At 38.6% G+C, this 20,022-nt stretch overlaps 1 protein-coding gene across 1 annotated transcript in view; it reads right to left on the reverse strand.

Annotated features, from left to right (window-relative positions):
• TEX11 (testis expressed 11) overlaps window positions 1-19,512 on the reverse strand; it is a 325,387-nt gene extending 305,875 nt beyond the window's left edge. The window contains exons 1-3 of the mRNA XM_032255765.1: window positions 19,431-19,512; window positions 12,558-12,679; window positions 6,771-6,855 (exon numbers count right to left, since the gene is read on the reverse strand). Of these exons, the coding sequence (XP_032111656.1) occupies window positions 6,771-6,855; window positions 12,558-12,679; window positions 19,431-19,512 (289 nt within the window). The remainder of the gene's footprint in view (window positions 1-6,770; window positions 6,856-12,557; window positions 12,680-19,430) is intronic.
• Window positions 19,513-20,022: the final 510 nt, after the last annotated feature.

Consider the following 20,022-nt stretch of genomic DNA (forward strand, 5'->3'; position numbering starts at 1 on the left):
TTTGAATTTTTAGTAGCGACGCGGTTTCACCATCTTGGCCAGGCTGGTCTCAAACTCCTGACCTCATGATCCAACAGCCTCGGCCTCCCAAAGTGCTGGGATTACAGGCATGAGCCACCACGCCAAATTATCGCCCTTTTCTAAAAGTATCTTGAGTAGTTCCCTCTCAGTTTATTCCTTCTTCTCTACCTTCAAATGTCCCAGTCTCCTCACCTTGAAAAAAAAAATCAACTAACCCCACTATGCTTCAAGCTTGCATCCCATTTCTCCTCTTCCTTTCATTAACAAACTTCTTGAATTGAAAAGTCTGTCTAAGACCACTAGCCAGATTAATAAAAAAGAAAAGAGAGAATAACCAAATTGATGCAATAAAAAACGATCAAGGGGATATCACCACAGATTCCACAGAAATTCAAACCATCATCAGAGATTATTACAAACAACTCTATGCACACAAACTAATAAACCTGGAAGAAATGGATAAATTCCTGGACACTTGCCTCCTGCCAAGCCTAAACCAGGAAGAAGTTGAAACCCTGAACAGACCCATAACAAGGTCTGAAGTTGAGGCAGCAATTAAGAGCTTACCACCCAAAAAAAGCCCAGGTCCAGATGGGTTCACAGCTGAATTCTACCAGACATACAAAGAGGAGCTGGTACCATTTCTTCTGAAACTATTCCAAACAATACAAAAAGAGGGAATTCTTCCCAAATCATATTATGACACCAACATCATCCTGATTCCAAAACCCGGCAGAGACTCAACAAGAAAAGAAAACTACAGGCCAATATCCATGATGAACATAGATGCAAAAATCTTCAATAAAATACTGACAAGCCGATTGCAACAGCACATCAAAAAGCTTATCCACCATGATCAAGTAGGCTTCATCCCGGGGATGCAAGGCTGGTTCAACATACGCAAGTCTATAAACGTAATTCACCACATAAACAGAACCAAAGACAAAAACCACATGATTATCTCAATTGATGCAGAGAAGGCCTTTGACAAAATTCAACAGCCCTTTATGCTAAAAACACTCAATAAGCTAGGTATCGATGGAACGTATCTCAAAATAATAAAAGCTATTTATGACAAACCAACAGCCAATATCATACTGAATGGGCAAAAACTGGAAGCATTCCCCTTGAAATGTGGCACCAGACAAGGATGCCCGCTCTCACCACTGCTATTCAATATAGTATTAGAAGTTCTAGCCAGAGCAATCCGGCAAGAAAAAGAAATGAAGGGCATTCAAATAGGAAAGGAGGAAGTCAAATTGTCTTTATTTGCAGACGACATGATTGTATATCTAGAAGACCCCATCGTCTCAGCCCCAAACCTCCTGAAACTGATAAGCAAGTTCAACAAAGTCTCCGGATACAAAATCAATGTGCAAAAATCACATGCATTCCTATACACCAATAACAGACTTAAAGAGAGCCAAATCAAGAACGAACTGCCATTCACAATTGCCACAAAGAGAATAAAACACCTAGGAATACAACTAACAAGGAATGTAAAGGACCTCTTCAAGGAGAACTACAAGCCACTACTCAACGAAATAAGAGAGGACACAAACAGATGGAGAAACATCCCATGTTCATGGTTAGGAAGAATCAATATCATGAAAATGGCCATACTGCCCAAAGTAATTTACAGATTCAATGCTATCCCCATCAAGCTACCAATGACCTTCTTCGCAGAACTGGAAAAAACCACCTTAAACTTCATATGGAACCAAAAGAGAGCCTGCATAGCCAAGTCAATTCTAAGCAAAAAGAACAAAGCGGGGGGCATCACACTACTGGACTTCAAACTATACTACAAAGCTACAGTAATCAAAACAGCATGGTACTGGTACCAAAACAGAGATATAGACCAATGGAACAGAACAGAGGTCTCGGAGGCAACACAACATATCTACAACCACCTGATCTTTGACAAACCAGACAAAAACAAGCAATGGGGAAAGGATTCCCTGTTCAATAAATGGTGTTGGGAAAGCTGGCTAGCCATGTGCAGAAAGCAGAAACTGGACCCCTTCCTGACAACTTACACTAAAATGAACTCCAGATGGATTAAAGACTTAAACATAAGACCTAACACCATAAAAACCCTAGAAGAAAATCTAGGCAAAACCATTCAGGACGTAGGTGTAGGCAAGGACTTCATGACCAAAACACCAAAAGCATTGACAACAAAAGCCAAAATAGACAAATGGGACCTAATCAGACTCCACAGCTTCTGCACAGCAAAAGAAACAATCATTAGAGTGAATCGGCAACCAACAGATTGGGAAAAAATTTTTGCAGTTTACCCATCTGACAAAGGGCTGATATCCAAAATTTACAAAGAACTAAAGCAGATTTACAAGAAAAAAACTAACAAGCCCATTCAAAAGTGGGCAAAGGATATGAACAGACACTTTACAAAAGGAGACATACGTGAGGCCAACAAACACATGAAAAAATGCTCATCATCACTGGTCATCAGAGAAATGCAAATCAAAACTACATTGAGATACCATCTCACGCCGGTAAGAATGGCGAACATTAAAAAATCTGGAGACAGCAGATGCTGGAGAGGATGTGGAGAAATAGGAACACTTTTACACTGTTGGTGGGAGTGTAAATTAGTTCAACCATTGTGGAAGACAGTGTGGCGATTCCTCAAGGACATAGAAATACAAATTCCATTCGACCCAGCAATCCCATTACTGGGTATATATCCAAAGGATTACAAAGCGTTCTACTATAAGGACACGTGTACACGAATGTTCATTGCAGCACTGTTTACAATAGCAAGGACCTGGAACCAACCCAAATGCCCATCGACGATAGACTGGATAGGGAAAATGTGGCACATATACACCATGGAATATTATCCAGCCATCAAAAACGATGAGTTTGGGTCCTTTGTGGGGACATGGATGAACCTGGAAACCATCATTCTCAGCAAACTGACAGAGGAGCAGAAGATCAAACACCGCATGTTCTCACTCATAGGCGGGTGTTGAACGATGAGAGCACATGGACACAGGGAGGGGAGCACTACACACTGGGGTCAGTTGAGGGGAAATAGGGGAGGGACGGTGGGGGGTGGGAAGCTGGGGAGGGATGGCAGGGGGAGAAATGCCAGATGTGGGTGATGGGGAGGAAGGCAGCAAATCACACTGCCACGTATGTTCCTATGCAACAATTTTGCATGTTCTTCACATGTACCCCAAAACCTAAAATGCAATAAAATAAATAAATGGGAAAAAAAATTACTTTTATGCAAATATAAAAAAAAAGAAAAGTCTGTCTACTACCTCTATTGTCTTGCTACTCACTCATCTCCTTAATTGCCCTCAGTCTATTTTGCCTCCTTACCACTTTACTAAAACTGCACTCCTAAAGATCACCTTCCTTAAATTTATAGCAACATTTCGTAATGGTCATAACCTTTTTGAAAAATATCACTCCCTTGGAGATTCAGACCAGCCTGAGCAACATGGCAAAACCATATCTACAAACAATACAAAAATTAGTGGGGTGTGGTGGTGAATGCCCGCAGTCCCAGATACTTGGGAAGCTGAGGTAGGAGGTTTACCTGAGCCCAGGAGGCAGGGGTTGCAGTGAGTCAATATTGCACCACTGCACTCCAACCTGGTTACGGAGCCAGATCCTGTCTCGAAAAATATATATATATATATTCCTTCAGCCTGAAGTATCCTGGTCCTTGTGTGGGAAATATCTTAGTCTAAGATCTCTGTCTGCTCAAATTCTCACATTCGTAATCCAGATGTTTATAATTATCACCAATAAGTCTTAAAGCCAACGGCGGCTGAGGCTGAAACAGAATGACACTTCCATATAAAGATGTTTTATTGGTTGTTGTTCCTCCGTCTTGTCTTCTCACCAGCCTGTTCTTGACCTCTCCATATTATAAACATCTTAGTTAGGTACTTGGTGACTGACACCTTTGAACATTCGCTTTACTCTGCTCTACCTGCCTGAATTTGAATTCATTTTAGATAAACACAGTGTTGTACCCTCTAACATTTATAAATTTTTAAATTTATTGTTTATCTAGCTTTAAACTATTCTTTCCCAAATCCTCAAGCATAATGTATGACTGGTATCTTTGTTCTGGTATCTTATCTTTTCCCTTTCACTTGCTACGTACCATAACATGGTACAAGAAGCATATAAGGAGAATCCATGCAATAAATGACTAACAAATCTCCTGTCGAATTTTTTGACTGTTCCTTTTGGTTCACCTCTCCTTATTCTTTTTATTTAACTTTCAACCTGGTAGATTCAGAGTTATAATCTCACTACTTTGTTCTCTCAATACCACTGGTTCTTAAATTTTGGTGTGCATGAGAATTCCTGAGACATTTTTTCAAATTATAGACATGCCCAGATTTTATCCTGAACCTAAATGAATCAAAACCAACAATGGTAGGGCCTGGGCATCTGTATTTTTAACAGGCTTCACAGGTGATTCTGATTTTTTGGGAGGGTGGGGGATGGAGTTTTGTGTGCAATGGTGCGATTTCGGCTCACTGCAACCTTGAACCTCCTGAGTTCAAGCAATTCTCCTGCTTCAGCCTCCCGCGTAGCTGGGATTACAGGCATGCACCACCATGCCCGGCTAACTTTTGTATTTTTAGTAGAAACTGGGTTTCACCCTGTTGGCCAGTCTGGTCTTGAACTTCTGACCTCAGATGATCCACTTACCCAGGCCTCCCAAAGTGCTGGGATTACAGGCGTGAGCCACCACGACCAGCCTGATTCTGATTTATACCAATATTTAAGAACCACTGCTCCTTATTTTTTCTTTATTTCTATTTTTTCCCTCAAAGACCTCAACTACTCTTCTGGCTTCAACTACCACCACTGTATATATAATAGCCAAATCTACAGGCTCAATCCTTACCTTTCTTGTAAGCTCTAGTCTCCCATCTCCAACCTTACTGTCATCTCAAATGCAACAAGTCTAAAACTAAAACTTAAAAGTCATTCATCTACTTCTGACTTTCTTGTTCATTGTTCCATAATTCTTTCAAATAAATAATAAAGAATTGTAGCTTATACATCTTCATGACTTATTTCATCACATAGCATAATCCAGGCACACTGAATTTGTTTTTAAGGAAACAAAATATCCTCCAATAAACATATTTTTCGAATAAAATTATTTTAAGTTGGAGGCCTCTTGCACTAATAACCTATTCTCCACTATATCAAAAAAAAAAGTATGATACACGTAACAAGCACCCAAATATCTGATTAAGAATTGCTATGTGAAATGAGACAGTACATGGGATTCTCTTCTTTACTGTCTCTTGTCCCCTCTCATCCTTCCCTTTTCTTATCTCTTGCCTCTCCCTCTTCATCTCTCCCCTCTTGCCTTTCTCCTCTCCTTGCTTCCCCCTTTTTTCTCCACTTTCCTCACTTTCCTTACTGCTGTTTAGTATTTTTCCCTCTTACACACCCCCCTTTTTGTTTTTAACATTCTCTTTTCTCTTCCCTAGCTCTCTCATCTCCCTGGCCCTAACCGCATCAACACTGTGTGATTCTGCCCTTATCCCTTGCCTTCCCTAAAAAAAGAAAGAAAGAAATGACACAGGAAGAGGCTGCGATAGCCACTTCATCCACCATATCCGTATTTGATAAGCACTAAACAGCTAAAGCAATATTTCTTCATATGCAGAAGGGTAGGAGTTAAGAATTAATGCACTTTAATATCACACGGTTCACCTATGTACTAAGGTTTCTTCCACTGATCAATTCCTAGCTCTTAGCTCCCCATAACTACAGGATCTCCTGGGAGCAATGATATCAATTTATCTAAGAGTTAAAGAGCTAGAACTGTTCTCTAAACATGCTAATAGAGTGGACTCATAAGTATATTATTGATTATATTAAGCACAATTACCCTATGTCTACATGGAATTTGTGTACAGTTTTGTTTATATCCACAAAGATAAATAATAGTAAATTCTATTTGTTGCATACAGACAAAAGTTATTTGTCTTTACAATGTCAAGCAGTCCAGAGGTTCACCCTTTGGTTTGTTACTTCAATGTATCCTTTATGGGCAAATACTTCCCATAAATGCATTTGCTGTCACTATGCCTGTTGAAAATCAATAACTGTCAGCACACTAGACTTTGCCCATTTAGCTAAAGCACTAGAACAGTGACAGACAGTGGACCACATTCAAAGCATCCAAGAAGATGAGTTTACTTTGAGATTTTTGGTTTTTGTTGCTGTTTTCTCTCACAGGTAGAAAGAATTTCTGTAGTTTTTCTCAGTAACTCATTCCAATGTTTATCAATCCACCTCCTGAGGAAACTATTCTTTTAAAATCTAAATCTGTCACATGGCAACACTTATCACTCTATTATTAATAGAGGGGAAACTACTATTTGATGGTCCTTCAGAACCATGAAGATTTTTATCATCTCCATGAGAAATAATCCATGTCCTTTAACATCTCTTTAAGTTCTCACTGTCCCACCTTTTAATCATCTTTGTTGCTCACCTCCGGACTATTTCTTGTGGTGATACCTTTAAACTTTTGTTAATAAGGAGCTAACCTCTAAAAAATCATAAAACTGAGGGGGGCTATTTGTTTGGGAAACCAGTGTGGGTTGTTTGTCATTTAACAAATCTCTATCTAAGAACTGGTCAAAACATTATTTAAACTGCAGGAACACTACCCAATATATAGTAAAAACATTCCTCATAATACGAGTCACAATATGCATACGTACTTTTAGTTTTCTGCTCTTCATTTATATGAAAACCTCCTCTCTTGGTAAGTGCCCAGTTCCATAGGTTTACTGCTATTTCTTCAATCTGGTCAAAGAGAAACATTTCCTTAGCTAGTTAAAATACTGTCCACCTCCAACGGTATTTTCATTCTTGAATGTTGTATGCTTATGTAACTATTGTGGGTCATTTCGAGGCCATTCATAATCTAGTCCCATTCTACCTCTGCCCCCAAAAACGTACCCACTGTTAATTATCTCACTATTTCCTGAACAAAATTTATTCATTCCTATCAATGTGTCTTTATTCATACTGCTGGCTTCACCTGATATACCTCCTCCCTTTGTTTTTATGTAACTCAAATCCATTTCAGTCTTACCAACAACACAAATGAAGCTTTCAGCAACCATTGCAGTCTACATTGATTTTTCTTCTTTGAACTCGTATATTCATTAAGTTGTATACAATTTGGCAATTAATTATATTACTTTGTATCATTTACTCTTTAATTGTTTTAGTTTTTAGTTTTTGGGGTTTTTTTGTTTTTTGAGATAGAGTTTTGTTCTGTTGCCCAGGCTAGAGTGAAATTACTTGATCTCGGCTCACTGCAACCTCTGCCTCCTAGGTTCAAGCAATTCTCCTGTCTCAGCCTCCCAAGCAGCTGGGATTACAGGCACCTGCCACCACGCCCAGCTAATTTTTTGCATTTTTAGTAGAGACAGGGTTTCACCATGTTGGCCAGGCTGGTCTCGAACTCCTGACTTCAGGTGATCCACCTACTTCGGCCTCCCAAAGTGCTGGAATTACAGGCGTGAGCTACTGCACCCAGCCATGTTTTAGTTCTTAGTCTCATTTCTTAACTAGATTCCTTGATATCATACATCATTTCTTATACAACTGATGTAGCACTTACCGTACTGATTTGTTATTTTGTTATGTTTTGTTCTGGGGACTAGGAGGAAGTTTGTTTCTTTGGGGGCTTATCTTTCTATTAGGTAGAAACTAGTCAACAGGATACAAAACTAAATTAAGCTCATAGTGTCTCAAGAAAAAATGAAGACACAAAACATGCAATTGGGGATAGGTTGGTTTCTGGCAAGAGATCTCTGAAGGCAATAATTGGTCCTAGATACAGTAGTACTATTGCCTGAGATCAATATGGCATAGCCCTGGCCTAAATCTCCCAGTATGCTATGGTGAGTATGATAGAAGCTATATGACATTATCTTATAATAAATATATCAATAGCAGTATATGACTAAGACCAAAAATAACTGGATACACCAAAATAACCTAATTTATGCACAGCAATGGTACAAAATTGTATGTCAGTTTAAAGTCTTTTCTTCCACACCACTTTTCTCACCTACAGTTCCACATTTTTCTGATGAACTTCAGTTTAAACAGATGATTTATTCAGCATGTAATATAGTTTGGATATTTTTCCCCTGGGAATCTCATATCAAAATTTGATCCCCAATGTTCGAGGCAGGACTGATGGGAGATGCTTGGGTTACAGAGGTGGATCCCTCATTGTCTTGGTGCTGTCCTCACAGTAAAGAGTGAACTCTCAGTCTGTTAGTTACTACAAGATCTGATTCTTAAAAAAAGAGCCTGGTACCTCCTCCTCTCTCTTTCGTCCTCTCTCATCATGTGATACCTGCTCCCTTTCTCTTCCCACCATGATTGGAAACTTCTGAGTCCCTTACTGGAAGCAGGTGCCATGCTTCTTATACGATCTGCAGAACCATGAGCCAAATAAACTTCCTTGATGAAACAGTATTCATCCATTTAAAATAGTGCTCATGACCGGACATGGTGGCTCGTGCCTGTAATCCCAGCACTTTGGGAGGCCGAGGCAGGTGGATCATTTGAGGTCAGGAGTTCGAGACCAGCCTGGCCAACATGGTGAAACCCCGTCTCTACTAAAGATATATTTAAAAAAAAAAAAAAAAAAAGCAGGGTGTGGTGGTACAAGCCTGTAATCCCAGCTACTCGGGAGGCTGAAGCAGGAGAATTACTTTAACCAGAGAGACAGAGGCTGAAGTGAGCCGAGCTCATACCACTTCACTCCAACCTGGGTGACAGAGCAAGACTCCACCTCAAAAAAACAAAACTAAAAATAAAATAGTGGTCATGAAAACTATGTTTTTAACACCAGAATATATTTATTACATGTCTGATGAAAAAGGAAAGAAGGAAAGATACTAAATTGTATGTACAAAAAATTGTACATATGTAAATCTTACCTCAAAAAAGAACTTTAATAAAATATTGGATTCTAGTTAATGATATGTGCACTAAAACATTTAGGGGGGGAAATGTACTGTTCTCAGCAACTTACTTTAAAATGCACCCAAAAAATAAGATGGGTTGATTAACAAATGTATATGTGATAAAGCAAATATGGCAAAATGTTTACAACTGTAGAATGTAAGTGGCTGTTATACAGATGCCCAGTGTAATAGTCTTTCAACTTTTCTGTTTGAAAACGTTTCTTTTAAAATGTTGGGAAAACAGAGAAAATTGCCTTTTATGATGCCAAAAATATTACATCTACATTATAATTACAGCTAAATAACATTTAAATAGAAAAACTATTAAAGAAAATATGTTAAAATAATATTAGTTATATTGAAGTGGTATGTTTGCATGTGATTTTTGTATCAATTTTTTAAAACTTTCTGTAAAGTTATGTTACTTTATGATTTTAAACAATGTTTTTGTATTTTCTCATATTGTATTAGAAAGGGTAAGATAAACTATGATTGTAAATACTTCATAATCCCAAAACACATATACACTCAACAAGTATGTATTAAGCACTTAAGATGTGGCAGGTTTTGTCATAGGTTTATATAAATGTATAATGATCAACATGGTAAATACATGCTGCAAACAGAAGTAAATAATACAAAGATTAGGCTTTCCAGAAAGAAAATAAATTCAAGGCATTTCCAAAACCAAGCGGATCTTCTTGAAAAATAAGACCAAACTCTTGTGGCTCATGACTGTAATCCTAACACTAGGCGGCCAAGGCGGGCAGATCACTTGAGCTCAGGAGTTCAAGACTAGCCTGGGCAACATGGAGAAACCCCATCTCTATGAAAAGTACAAAAAATTAGCTAGGCATGGTGGTGCACGCATACAGTCCCAGCTACTTGGAAGGCTGAGGCAGGGGGATCACTTGATCCCAGGACGTCGAGGCAGCAGTGAGCCGAGATCACACAACTGCATGCCAGACCAAGACACCGTCTAAAAAACAAAAAACAAAACCCAAACTCTTGGCGCTGAATCTTATAATTTGTTTTCACTAACAGCTAGGTACAATAAGAAGAGTTTATGATCTAAAAAGAGATTTACAGCCAGGCACAGTGGCTCACGCCTGCAATCCCAGCACTTTGGGAGGCCATAGTGGGTAGATCTCTTGAGGTCAGGAGTTAGAGACCAAACTGGCCAACGTTGGCAAAACCACGTCTCTACTAAAAACACAAAAATTGGCTAGGTGTGGTTGTGTTTGCCTATAATCCCAACTACTTAGGTGGCTGAGGCACGAGAGTCACTTGAACCCAGGAAGCAGAGGTTGCAGTGAGCTGCCTGGTTGACAGAATGTGGTTGTCTCAAAAAAAAAAAAAAAACCTCACTGAGATACCACGTCACAGTCACTAGGATGACTACTATCAATTAAAAAAAAAAAAAAAAACAGAACAACAAGTATTGGTGATAATGTGAAGAAACTGGTACCCTTGTTCACTATTGATAGAAATGTAAAATGGTACAGTTGCTATGAAAAACAGTATGCCGGTTCCTTAAAAAATTAAAAACAGATTTCCCATATGATACAGCCAATTCCAACTCTTGGTATATATCCAAAAAATTGAATGCAGGGATTTGAAGGGAAATTTCCATACCAATGCTCATAGCAACATTATTCACAATAGGCAAAAGGTGGAAGCAACCTGTGTCCATCAACAAATGAATGGATAAACAAAATGTGGTATACACATACAATGGATTATTCAGTCGTACAAAGGAAGGAAATTCTGACAAATGCTGCAACATGAATGAACCCTGAAGACATTATACTAAGAGAAATAAACCAGTCACAAAAAGACAATTATTATATAATTCCACTTACATGAGGTACCAAGAGTAGTCAAATTTATAGAGACAGAAAGTAAAATGGTGATTGACAAGCTGATCCCAAAATTCACAAGAATTTTAGAGGGCAAGGGGGAGTTGCTTAATGGGTATAGAGTTTCAGCTTTGCAAGATGAAAAGCGTTCTGGAGAATGGCTGCACAACAATGTGAACATACTTAACACAAGTGAACTATACACTTAAAAATGGTAAAGATGTTAAATTTTATGTTATGTATATTTTACCACAATAAAAAACACAATGATATAACACTTCATACCCACTAGAATGACTATAATCAAAAAGACAAATAATGACAAATGTTGGCAAGGAGGTGGAAAAACTGGGTCCTTCATATACTGCTAGTGGTAACGTAAAATGGTGCAGCCACTCTAGAAAACAATCTGGCAGTTCATCAAAAGTTTAGCAATTTCATTCTTAGGTACAAACCTAAGACAAATAAAAACATAAAAATCTGTACATAAGTATTCATAGCAGCATTATTCATAACAGCCAAAAGGTGGAAGCAATAAAAACGTTCATCAATAGGTGAATGGACAAACAAAATATGGTATATCCATACAATGGGATATTGTTCAGTCATAAAAATGTATGAAGTACAGATACATGCAACAACATGGATGAACTTTGAAAACATTGTGCTAAGTGAAAGCAGTCAGTCACAAAAGCACACATTGTATGATTCTGGTTATATAAAATGTCCTCATTAGGCAAAACTATACAGACCAAAAGTAGACTAGTGATTGACTAGGGATGAGAGTGACGGAGGGAAGAGGATGGGAGGAAATGGAGAGTGCTTGTGAATGGGTGTGAGGTTTCTTTTTGAGGTGATTAAAATATTCTAAAATTAACTAACTGTGGTGATGGGTGCACAACAACTCTGAAATACTAAAAACTATTGAATTGTATACTTGAAATGGGTGAATTGCATGGTATGTAAATTATATCTAAATAACGCTATTTATATATACATAAACACATATGTAATATATAAATATATATATATATAAACAGGGAGACAGGTTTGCAATAAACTTTCTTCTCACCTTTCCATATAAGTAGTCACCAAATGGAAGTATTTGCCCAAGGTAAATGTTCTCAAAAGTGTTTCAGAGTCTCAAGACGATTTCCGTATTAAGTAAGTAACAGACCTTCATTTAAACATTAGAAAATTACCCCCCAAAAAAGCAATTCTGAAGGCTTATAGTCAACTGAGTTCTCCACTACTGGGTGGCTCAACTACTTTGCTGCAAAGGGAAGGAAAAGAGAACTAGTATGTGCCCAGGACCTTATATATGTTATTTTGTTTACTATTCACAACACTTGGAGGTGGGTATTACTATTATCATTTAACAGATGAGAAAACGGAAGCCTGGAGAGGTTAATAAATATTAATCATGCATAATATTACTAATAAATAAATAAATAATAAATTAAACTTGAGCACATATTTTTCAATTGGTTTCTAAAATTTTATTTTCCCTAAATTAGATGTGAGCATCCAAAATTAGACTTTTATATGTTTAGAAATGGTTAAGCATGAAGACCACTTTTTTACTTATATAATACATTGGTTAAAATGAAGAATCATCAAAACTTATCATAAACAGAATTATTTTTATACTGACCTGAGTGTCTGACATTTCAGCCATAGACTCCCTGTTGATATTTGCTATGTCGTTGAAGAGTCTATCAATTGCCTCTGGTACGTTAGGTGAATTATCATTTGTAACCAGGTTTTCAGTAACTTCTGAAATAATAATGGATGACAAATGTGCTGTGAACTATTACCATTGGCTAAAAGTAACAAATCATTTTTAAACATATTCCTAAGTCACTGGCCAAATGAATACAGCCTGAAGAAACTTGATCCTTAGAGTAAAACCAAACTGGAGATTTAAAGTTTCTTTAAGCTAGAGTATAGTTTCCAAATAAAATTTGCATTCTTTGGGAGTCACTTATTTATAACTTAATCATTACTTATTCTCAGAAAGTAAAATGCATTGACTTCATAAATAGTAATATTATTAAGGTAATCTTAAAAGTACCAAACAGGCCAAGCTTGGTAGCACACGTCTGTAGCCCCAGCTACTCTAAAGGCTGAGTTAGGAGGATCACTTGAATCCAGGAGTCCAAGACTACAGTGAGCTATGATCCTGCCACTGTACTCCATCCAGCATGGGCTACAGAGTGAGGCCCTTTCTCTAAAACAAACAAACAAAAAAACCCCTACAAAACCAAACTTAACAACATCTTCAAAACTAGAAAATGTAGAAATTCTGAAAGAAGATCCACATATGTGCGCTGTAAAACTGAAAAACTTACTAATGTTTTCAAGCATTAGACAGACATAACTAACTGCTGGCTCTGAAGCCTTGACCTTACTTTGTGAGAAAAAAATGACATGCTCAATTAGTGACAACATTAACCAGCTATTGAATCTGCACAAATGATGTCACCATTTTCTAAGTGGTCTGAGCTCCAGACTCCGTATAGCTGAATCTTACTAGACCATGGAATTCCTTAAAACCCAAGCATTAGCTGAGCATGATGTTCCACACCTATAGTACCAACTACTCAGGGGTCTGTGGCAGGAGGATCCCTTGAGCCGAGGAGTTTGAAACAGCCTGGGAAACACAGCAAGACACCATCCCAAAAAAACAAAAAACAAAACAAAAAAAAAACACCTAAAACTAAAACTCAGCCAGGCGCAGTGGCTCATGCTTATAATCCCAGCACATTGGGGCTGAGGCAGGCAAATCATCTGAGGCCAGAAATTCGAGACCAGCCTAGTCAACATGGCAAAACTCCATCTCTATTAAAAATATAAAAATTAGCTGGGCATGGTGGTGCCCACCTGTAATCCCAGCTACTGGGGTGGCTGAGGCACTAGAATCGCTTGAGCCTGGGAGGCTGATGTTGCAGTTAGCTCAGACCATGCCACTGAATTCCAGCTTGGGTGACAGAGCAAGACTCTGTCTTAAAAAAAAAAAACTAAAACTAAACAATAACCATGAAGTAGAATCACAATTGATGCCCTTCATATTATCAAAATTGAGGGTTTTTTTCAAACTCGTAACAGAAATGTCCATAAGCTACATAGTTCTAATTTCTTGCAACATTCCTGAGCCTCAAATTAGCAAAAATGTTATTAATATTCATAACAGTACTATAAAAGCACCTTTCAAAAGATTTTTAAACTGCTAAAATAAACAGAATTTTTACCCTGCTACAATAAACAACAAATCAGCTAAAAAAGTTTCAGTTAAACAAATGCTTGAGGTAGTAGCCTATCTACCCTGATGCAATCATTATACATTGCATGTCTGTATCAAAATCTCATGTATCCCATAAATATATACACCTACTATGTAAGCATACAAATAAAAATTAAAAATCTAATTAAACATAAGACTATAGATTCAGATAAAGACTTCACAAAGCAAATTATGTTCAATTATGTTAAAATACCACACATTTTAAACACGTTAGGTGAAAAAATATATATGAAAAGAAAAATGCAAAAATTAGCCAGGCGTGGTGGTGCATGCCTGTAGTCCCAGCTACTCTGGAAGATGAGACAGGAGAATCGCTTGAACCCCAGAGGCAGAGGTTGCAGTGAGCAGAAATTGGCCACTGCACTCCAGCCTGGGCAACAGAGTGAGACTCCATCTCAAAAAGAAAAGAAAAAAAAACCTCTATCTTTCTTTCTCCCTTAAATTGTTTAATGGAAAGACTGATATTAAATATCCTGACTTTTCTAAGATTAGGTAAATATTGGGCTGAGGGGCATATATTTATATAGCCCTTGTTCAAAATATTGATAACAGAGTCAGGGAGGTTTTTAAATTGATGTTTTTAAAAATACAAATATTGTTTAAAAACAGATTTTTAAAAATATTTTTGAAAACAAAATCCCAATATAAATTTTTTTTGTTTGTTTTGTTTTAAGACAGGGTCTTACCCTGTCACCTAGGCTGGAGTACAGTGGCCAATCTCAGCTCACTGCAACCTCCGCCTCCCAGGTTCAAGCAATTCCCCTGCCTCAGCCTCCCGAGTAGCTGGGACTACAGGCACATGCCACCAATATAAATTTTTAATTTGAGTTCCTTTAAAAAAAATCCTGGCTGGCCATGATGACTCACACCTATAATCCTAAGAGTTTGGGAGGCTGAGGTAGATGGATTCCTTGAGCTCAGGAGTTTGAGACCAGCCTGAGGTACATAGTGAGACTTCATCTCCACAAAAAATATAAAAATTAGCTGGACGTGGTGGCTCACATCTGTAGTTCCAGCTACTCTGTGGCTAAGGTGGGAAGATCACTCCAGACCAAGAGACAGAAGCTACAGTTAAGCTGTGATCATGCCACGGCACTCCAACTGGGCAACAGAGCAAGACCTTGTCTTTCAAAAAAAAAAAAAAATCCTAAGATGTTATTGTAGAATACCAATTATAGTTTTTGGTTACATAGTTTATGAGACTATGAAGACATGTATTTTGATTCGTGAATGTTCTCTTAAATGGTTAATGTTTTATTAACTCATTTTTGTCTTAATAATTCTGGTCCTTTCGACACATGCACACGAATGTTCATTGCAGCACTGTTTACAATAGCAAAGACCTGCAAACAACCCAAATGCCCATCAATGATAGACTGGATAGGGAAAATGTGGCACATATACACCATGGAATATTATACAGCCATCAAAAACGATGAGTTCGTGTCCTTTGTAGGGACATGGATGAACCTGGAAACCATCATTCTCAGCAAATTGACACAAGAGCAGAATATCAAACACCGCATGTTCTCACTCATAGGCGGGTGTTGAACAATGAGAACACATGGACACAGGGAGGGGAGTACTACACACTGGGGTCTGTTGGGGGGAAATAGAGGATGGACAGCAGGGGGAGGGGAGTTGGGGAGAGATAGCATGGGGAGAAGTGCTAGATGTGGGTGATGGGGAGGAAGGCAGCAGATCACACTGCCACGTGTGTGCCTATGCAACAATCTTGCATGTTCTTCACATGTACCCCCAAAACCTAAAATGCAATAAAATTAAAAAAATAAATAAATATATGGAAAATTGTTTACTCTTGCCAGTAATAAAATAAGTGCAAATAAAAAATTAATAATAATAATAATTCTGGTCCTTTCAAAACATATTTTCAGTGTTATTCGACTGAGCAACTTCACTGACACCAGCTGAGGCAATGACAGCATTGCAGTCCTTTAGCAGAAAATTCAGTCAGCAAAGCTGGGTAAGTGATAGAGATCACATAGCTGAAAGGTTGAGAATTACACTATGAAAAAGAGATTTGCATCTGGAAGAAGCTCAGAAAAGAAATTCTATTTTTTTTTGAGACAGGGTCTTGCTATGTTGCCCAGCCTGGCCTCAAACTCTTGGGGTGGGAGTGATCCTACCATCTGAGTAGTTGGCATTACAGGTGCATGCCACTGCACCTGATTAAAAGAACTTCTGTAAATGCAGTCTACGGCTGAGCAAAGCGTCTCATGCTTGTAACCCCAGCAATTTGGGAGGCCAAGGCAAAAGCATTGCTTGAGCCCAGGAGGTCGAGACTACCCTGGGCAACATAGGGAGACCCTCATCACTACAAAAAAATAAAATTAGCCAGCTTTGGTAGCCCACACTGTGGTCCCAGCTACTCGGGTGGTTGAGGTAGGAGGATTGCGTGAGCCTGGGAAGTTGAAGCTGCAGTGAGCTGTGGTCACACCATTGCACTCCAGCCTGAGCGACAGAGCAAGACTCTATCTCAAATACAAAATGCAGTCTACTCCCGAGATGAGAAAACAACAAACTGTATGAAGGTTTTATCAAGCAAGATTGTACATTTTGAGAAAAACTATTACATTATCTTCCTGGCTACAGAAAGAAACTATGATTTACAACATGATTTCCATCCATTTGATTTGAAATAAGATGCATCCTAGTTAAAACTAGGGGGTCACTCGATTGAGGCAGCCGTGTTAATCTGTATCAATTAATTCTGATTAAGTAGATGACATTCTAGGCACAGCATAATAGAAAATAAACATTTTCCCTGTCCTTGAGGAAGGAAGCTTCTGTTACAACATGTAAAAATCTATCAACAGTCCCGCCAAGTCTTTCCCTGTGACCTCCATCAGCTCAACCAGTCATTCAAAAGCCAAAGCAGCTCAAAGACCTGCCAAGATCAATTCAAGATTTTACTCCAAGTCACAATAATTATATACAACTTCTTTAGTGAGAAAAGAACCAGAAATGACAATAAAATTAACATTTGCACACTGCTTCCCAGTCTCAAATCTTTTTCACATGCATTCTCATTTAATCTTCAATCTATTCCGTAAGAAAGATATTTTTATTTCATGAGATGTGGAAACTAAAATTTAACAAAATGAAGTGACTTTTTAAAAATCAGGCCTCTTTGCTGGATGAAGTGACTTCTTGAAGGTGACAAAATAGAAAGCAGTAAGCTAGGACCTGAATTCAGGCTTTCTGATTTGAAATCCTGTGCTTTCCACTATACTGGTTATATCAGGAAGGATTTGGAACAAGTGACAAGGTAGGACACTCAGACAACTAAAAAACAGCAGAGAGGAAAGAAATGAGCCAAAAGCATTCAGAGTGCTACAGTATAGCTCTGATTGCGGGCTGAAGAAAACTATTCAAACTGCAGAGGTTGGTTTCAATGAGGAGAGCCAAAATATCAAAAACAGTGTCAAAAGGGCCTGGCAAAATCAGGCAAACAGGTTTAGTGAGAGACTAAAATTACGTTATAAATCATAATTTCTATCCACGGTCACAAAGATAACCATTTTCCTATATAATGTTCCAGGAAGTCCCAAATGACAAATTGGATATGGTACAAGAGAATCCAAGCAGCGAGTTATAATGCAGAAGTCAGATGGAACTGCATGTACCATAGTTTCGACAAATCTATTCACAGCAGTGTATTGTAGTTCTGAGCAGTGTCCTGATCCTGGAAGGTAAATAGGGATGGATGCAGGGCAGGCTAACCTCATGAAAATCATGACAAACACCTCCATAGATGAAAAAACTCCACCTCTTTGCTTCCTGCTGGGGAGGGAAAGAGTTGATCTGTGCCTCCAGTGCCCCAACTTCAACAGGGCTGCCAAAAGAACTTGCATATGTCTCACTACTCTTGAGGTTCTGATAGGTCTGGCAAAATCTAGCTGCTCAGGGGAGAATGGGAGACAGTGGCTTGAGCTGGTACATGCCATGGCTCCCCACTCTGGCTCAGCACAGAACAAGCAGACAAAAACCACAGCTTCCAGCTTCTCTCTGGGGAGAGAAAGAGGTGGTAGAGGCCCCAAGAATCTCTGGCAAGGCTAATTGGTGAGGGCCCTTCTGTGCAAGACAGGCCCACAAAGAATGAGAGAGGTGCCTTCTTTGTCTAACAGACAGGCACCAACAGTGGGTTAAGGAAAATGAAGAACCAGGCAAAGATGTTCCAAACAAAGGAACAAGATCATCTCCATAAACCAACCCTAATTAAATAGAGTTATATAATTTACCTGCCTGGCCAACATGGTAAAACCCCATCTCTACTAAAAAATACAAAATTTAGCTAGGGATGGTGTCAGATGCTTATAATCCCAGCTACTCGAGAGGCTGAAGCAGGAGAATCACTTGAACCTGGGAGGTGGAGGTTGCATCGAGCCAAGTTGTACCACTGCACTCCAGCCTGGGTGACAAAAGTGAGACTCTGCCTCAAAAAAAATTAATTATCTGAAGGTACAAACCTCACTGGTAATAGTAAGTACAAAAGCAAAAAACCACCATAACACCATTATAACACAATATGATAACACTGTGACTCTGGTGTATAAACTACTCTTATCCTAAGTAGAATGAATAAACAATGAACCAATCAAAAATAGTAACTACAACTTTTTAAGGCAGAGTACAATAAGATATAAATAAAAACAACAAAAAGTTAAAAAGCAGGTCAATAAAGTAATTAAGAAGAAAACTGAGGCCAGGCACTGTGGCTCATGTCTACAACCCAGCACTTTGGGAGGCCGAGGTGGGAAGATCACCTGAAGTCAGGAGTTCAAGACTAGCTTGGCCAACATGGTGAAATCCCATCTCTACTAAAAATATAAAAATTAGGCCGGGTGTGCTGGCTCACATCTGTAATCCCAGAACTTTGGGTGGCTGAGGGAGATGGATGACCTGAGGTCAGGAGTTTGAGAACAGCCTGGTCAACATGATGAAACCCATGTCTCTACTAAAAATATTTTTAAAAATTAGCCAGGAGTGGTGGTGCACACCTGTAATCCCAACTATTTGGGAGACTGAGTCAGGAGAATTTCTTGAACCTGGGAGGCAGAGGTTGCAGTGAGCTGAGATGGCACCACTGGACTCCAGCCTGGGCAACAGAGTGAGACTCTGTCTCAAAACAAACAAACAAACAAAAATAAATAAATAAATAAAATAAAAATACAAAAATCAGCCACATGTGGTGGCAGGTGCCTGCAATCCCAGCTACTTGGGAAGCTGAGGCAGGAGAATTGCTTGAACCCAGGAGGTAAAGGTTGCAGTGAGCAGAGATCATGCCACTGCACTCCAGCCTGGGCAACAGAAGGAGATTCCATCTCAAAAAAGAAGAGGAAAAAGAAGGAGAAGGAGAAAGCGAAGGATAACAAGAAGAACAAGAAGAAGAAGAAAACTGAAAAATTTCTTGAAACAAATGATAATGAAAACACAACATACCAAACATATGGGATACAGCAAAAGCACTACTCAGAGTGAATTTTATCACTATGAGTGCCTACATCAAAAAAGAGAAAAAAATCCAAACAACTTAATGATGCACCTTAACTAGAAAAGCAAGAACAAGCCAAACCCAAAATTAGTAGAAGAAAAGAAATAATAAAGATCAGAATAGAAATAAATGAAATTGAAATGAAAAAAATACATATAAAAGATCAAAGAAGGCCAGGACAGTGATCACACCTCTGACCCCAGCATTATGGGACGCCAAGGTGGGTGGATCACTTGAGGCCAGGAGTTGAGACCAGCCTGACCATCATGGTAAAACCCTGTCTGTACTAAAAGTACAAAA

Source organism: Sapajus apella, unplaced genomic scaffold, assembly GCF_009761245.1.
Source record: "Sapajus apella isolate SASKATOON/1434 unplaced genomic scaffold, GSC_monkey_1.0 scaffold91, whole genome shotgun sequence".
NCBI classification, from domain to species: domain Eukaryota; kingdom Metazoa; phylum Chordata; class Mammalia; order Primates; family Cebidae; genus Sapajus; species Sapajus apella.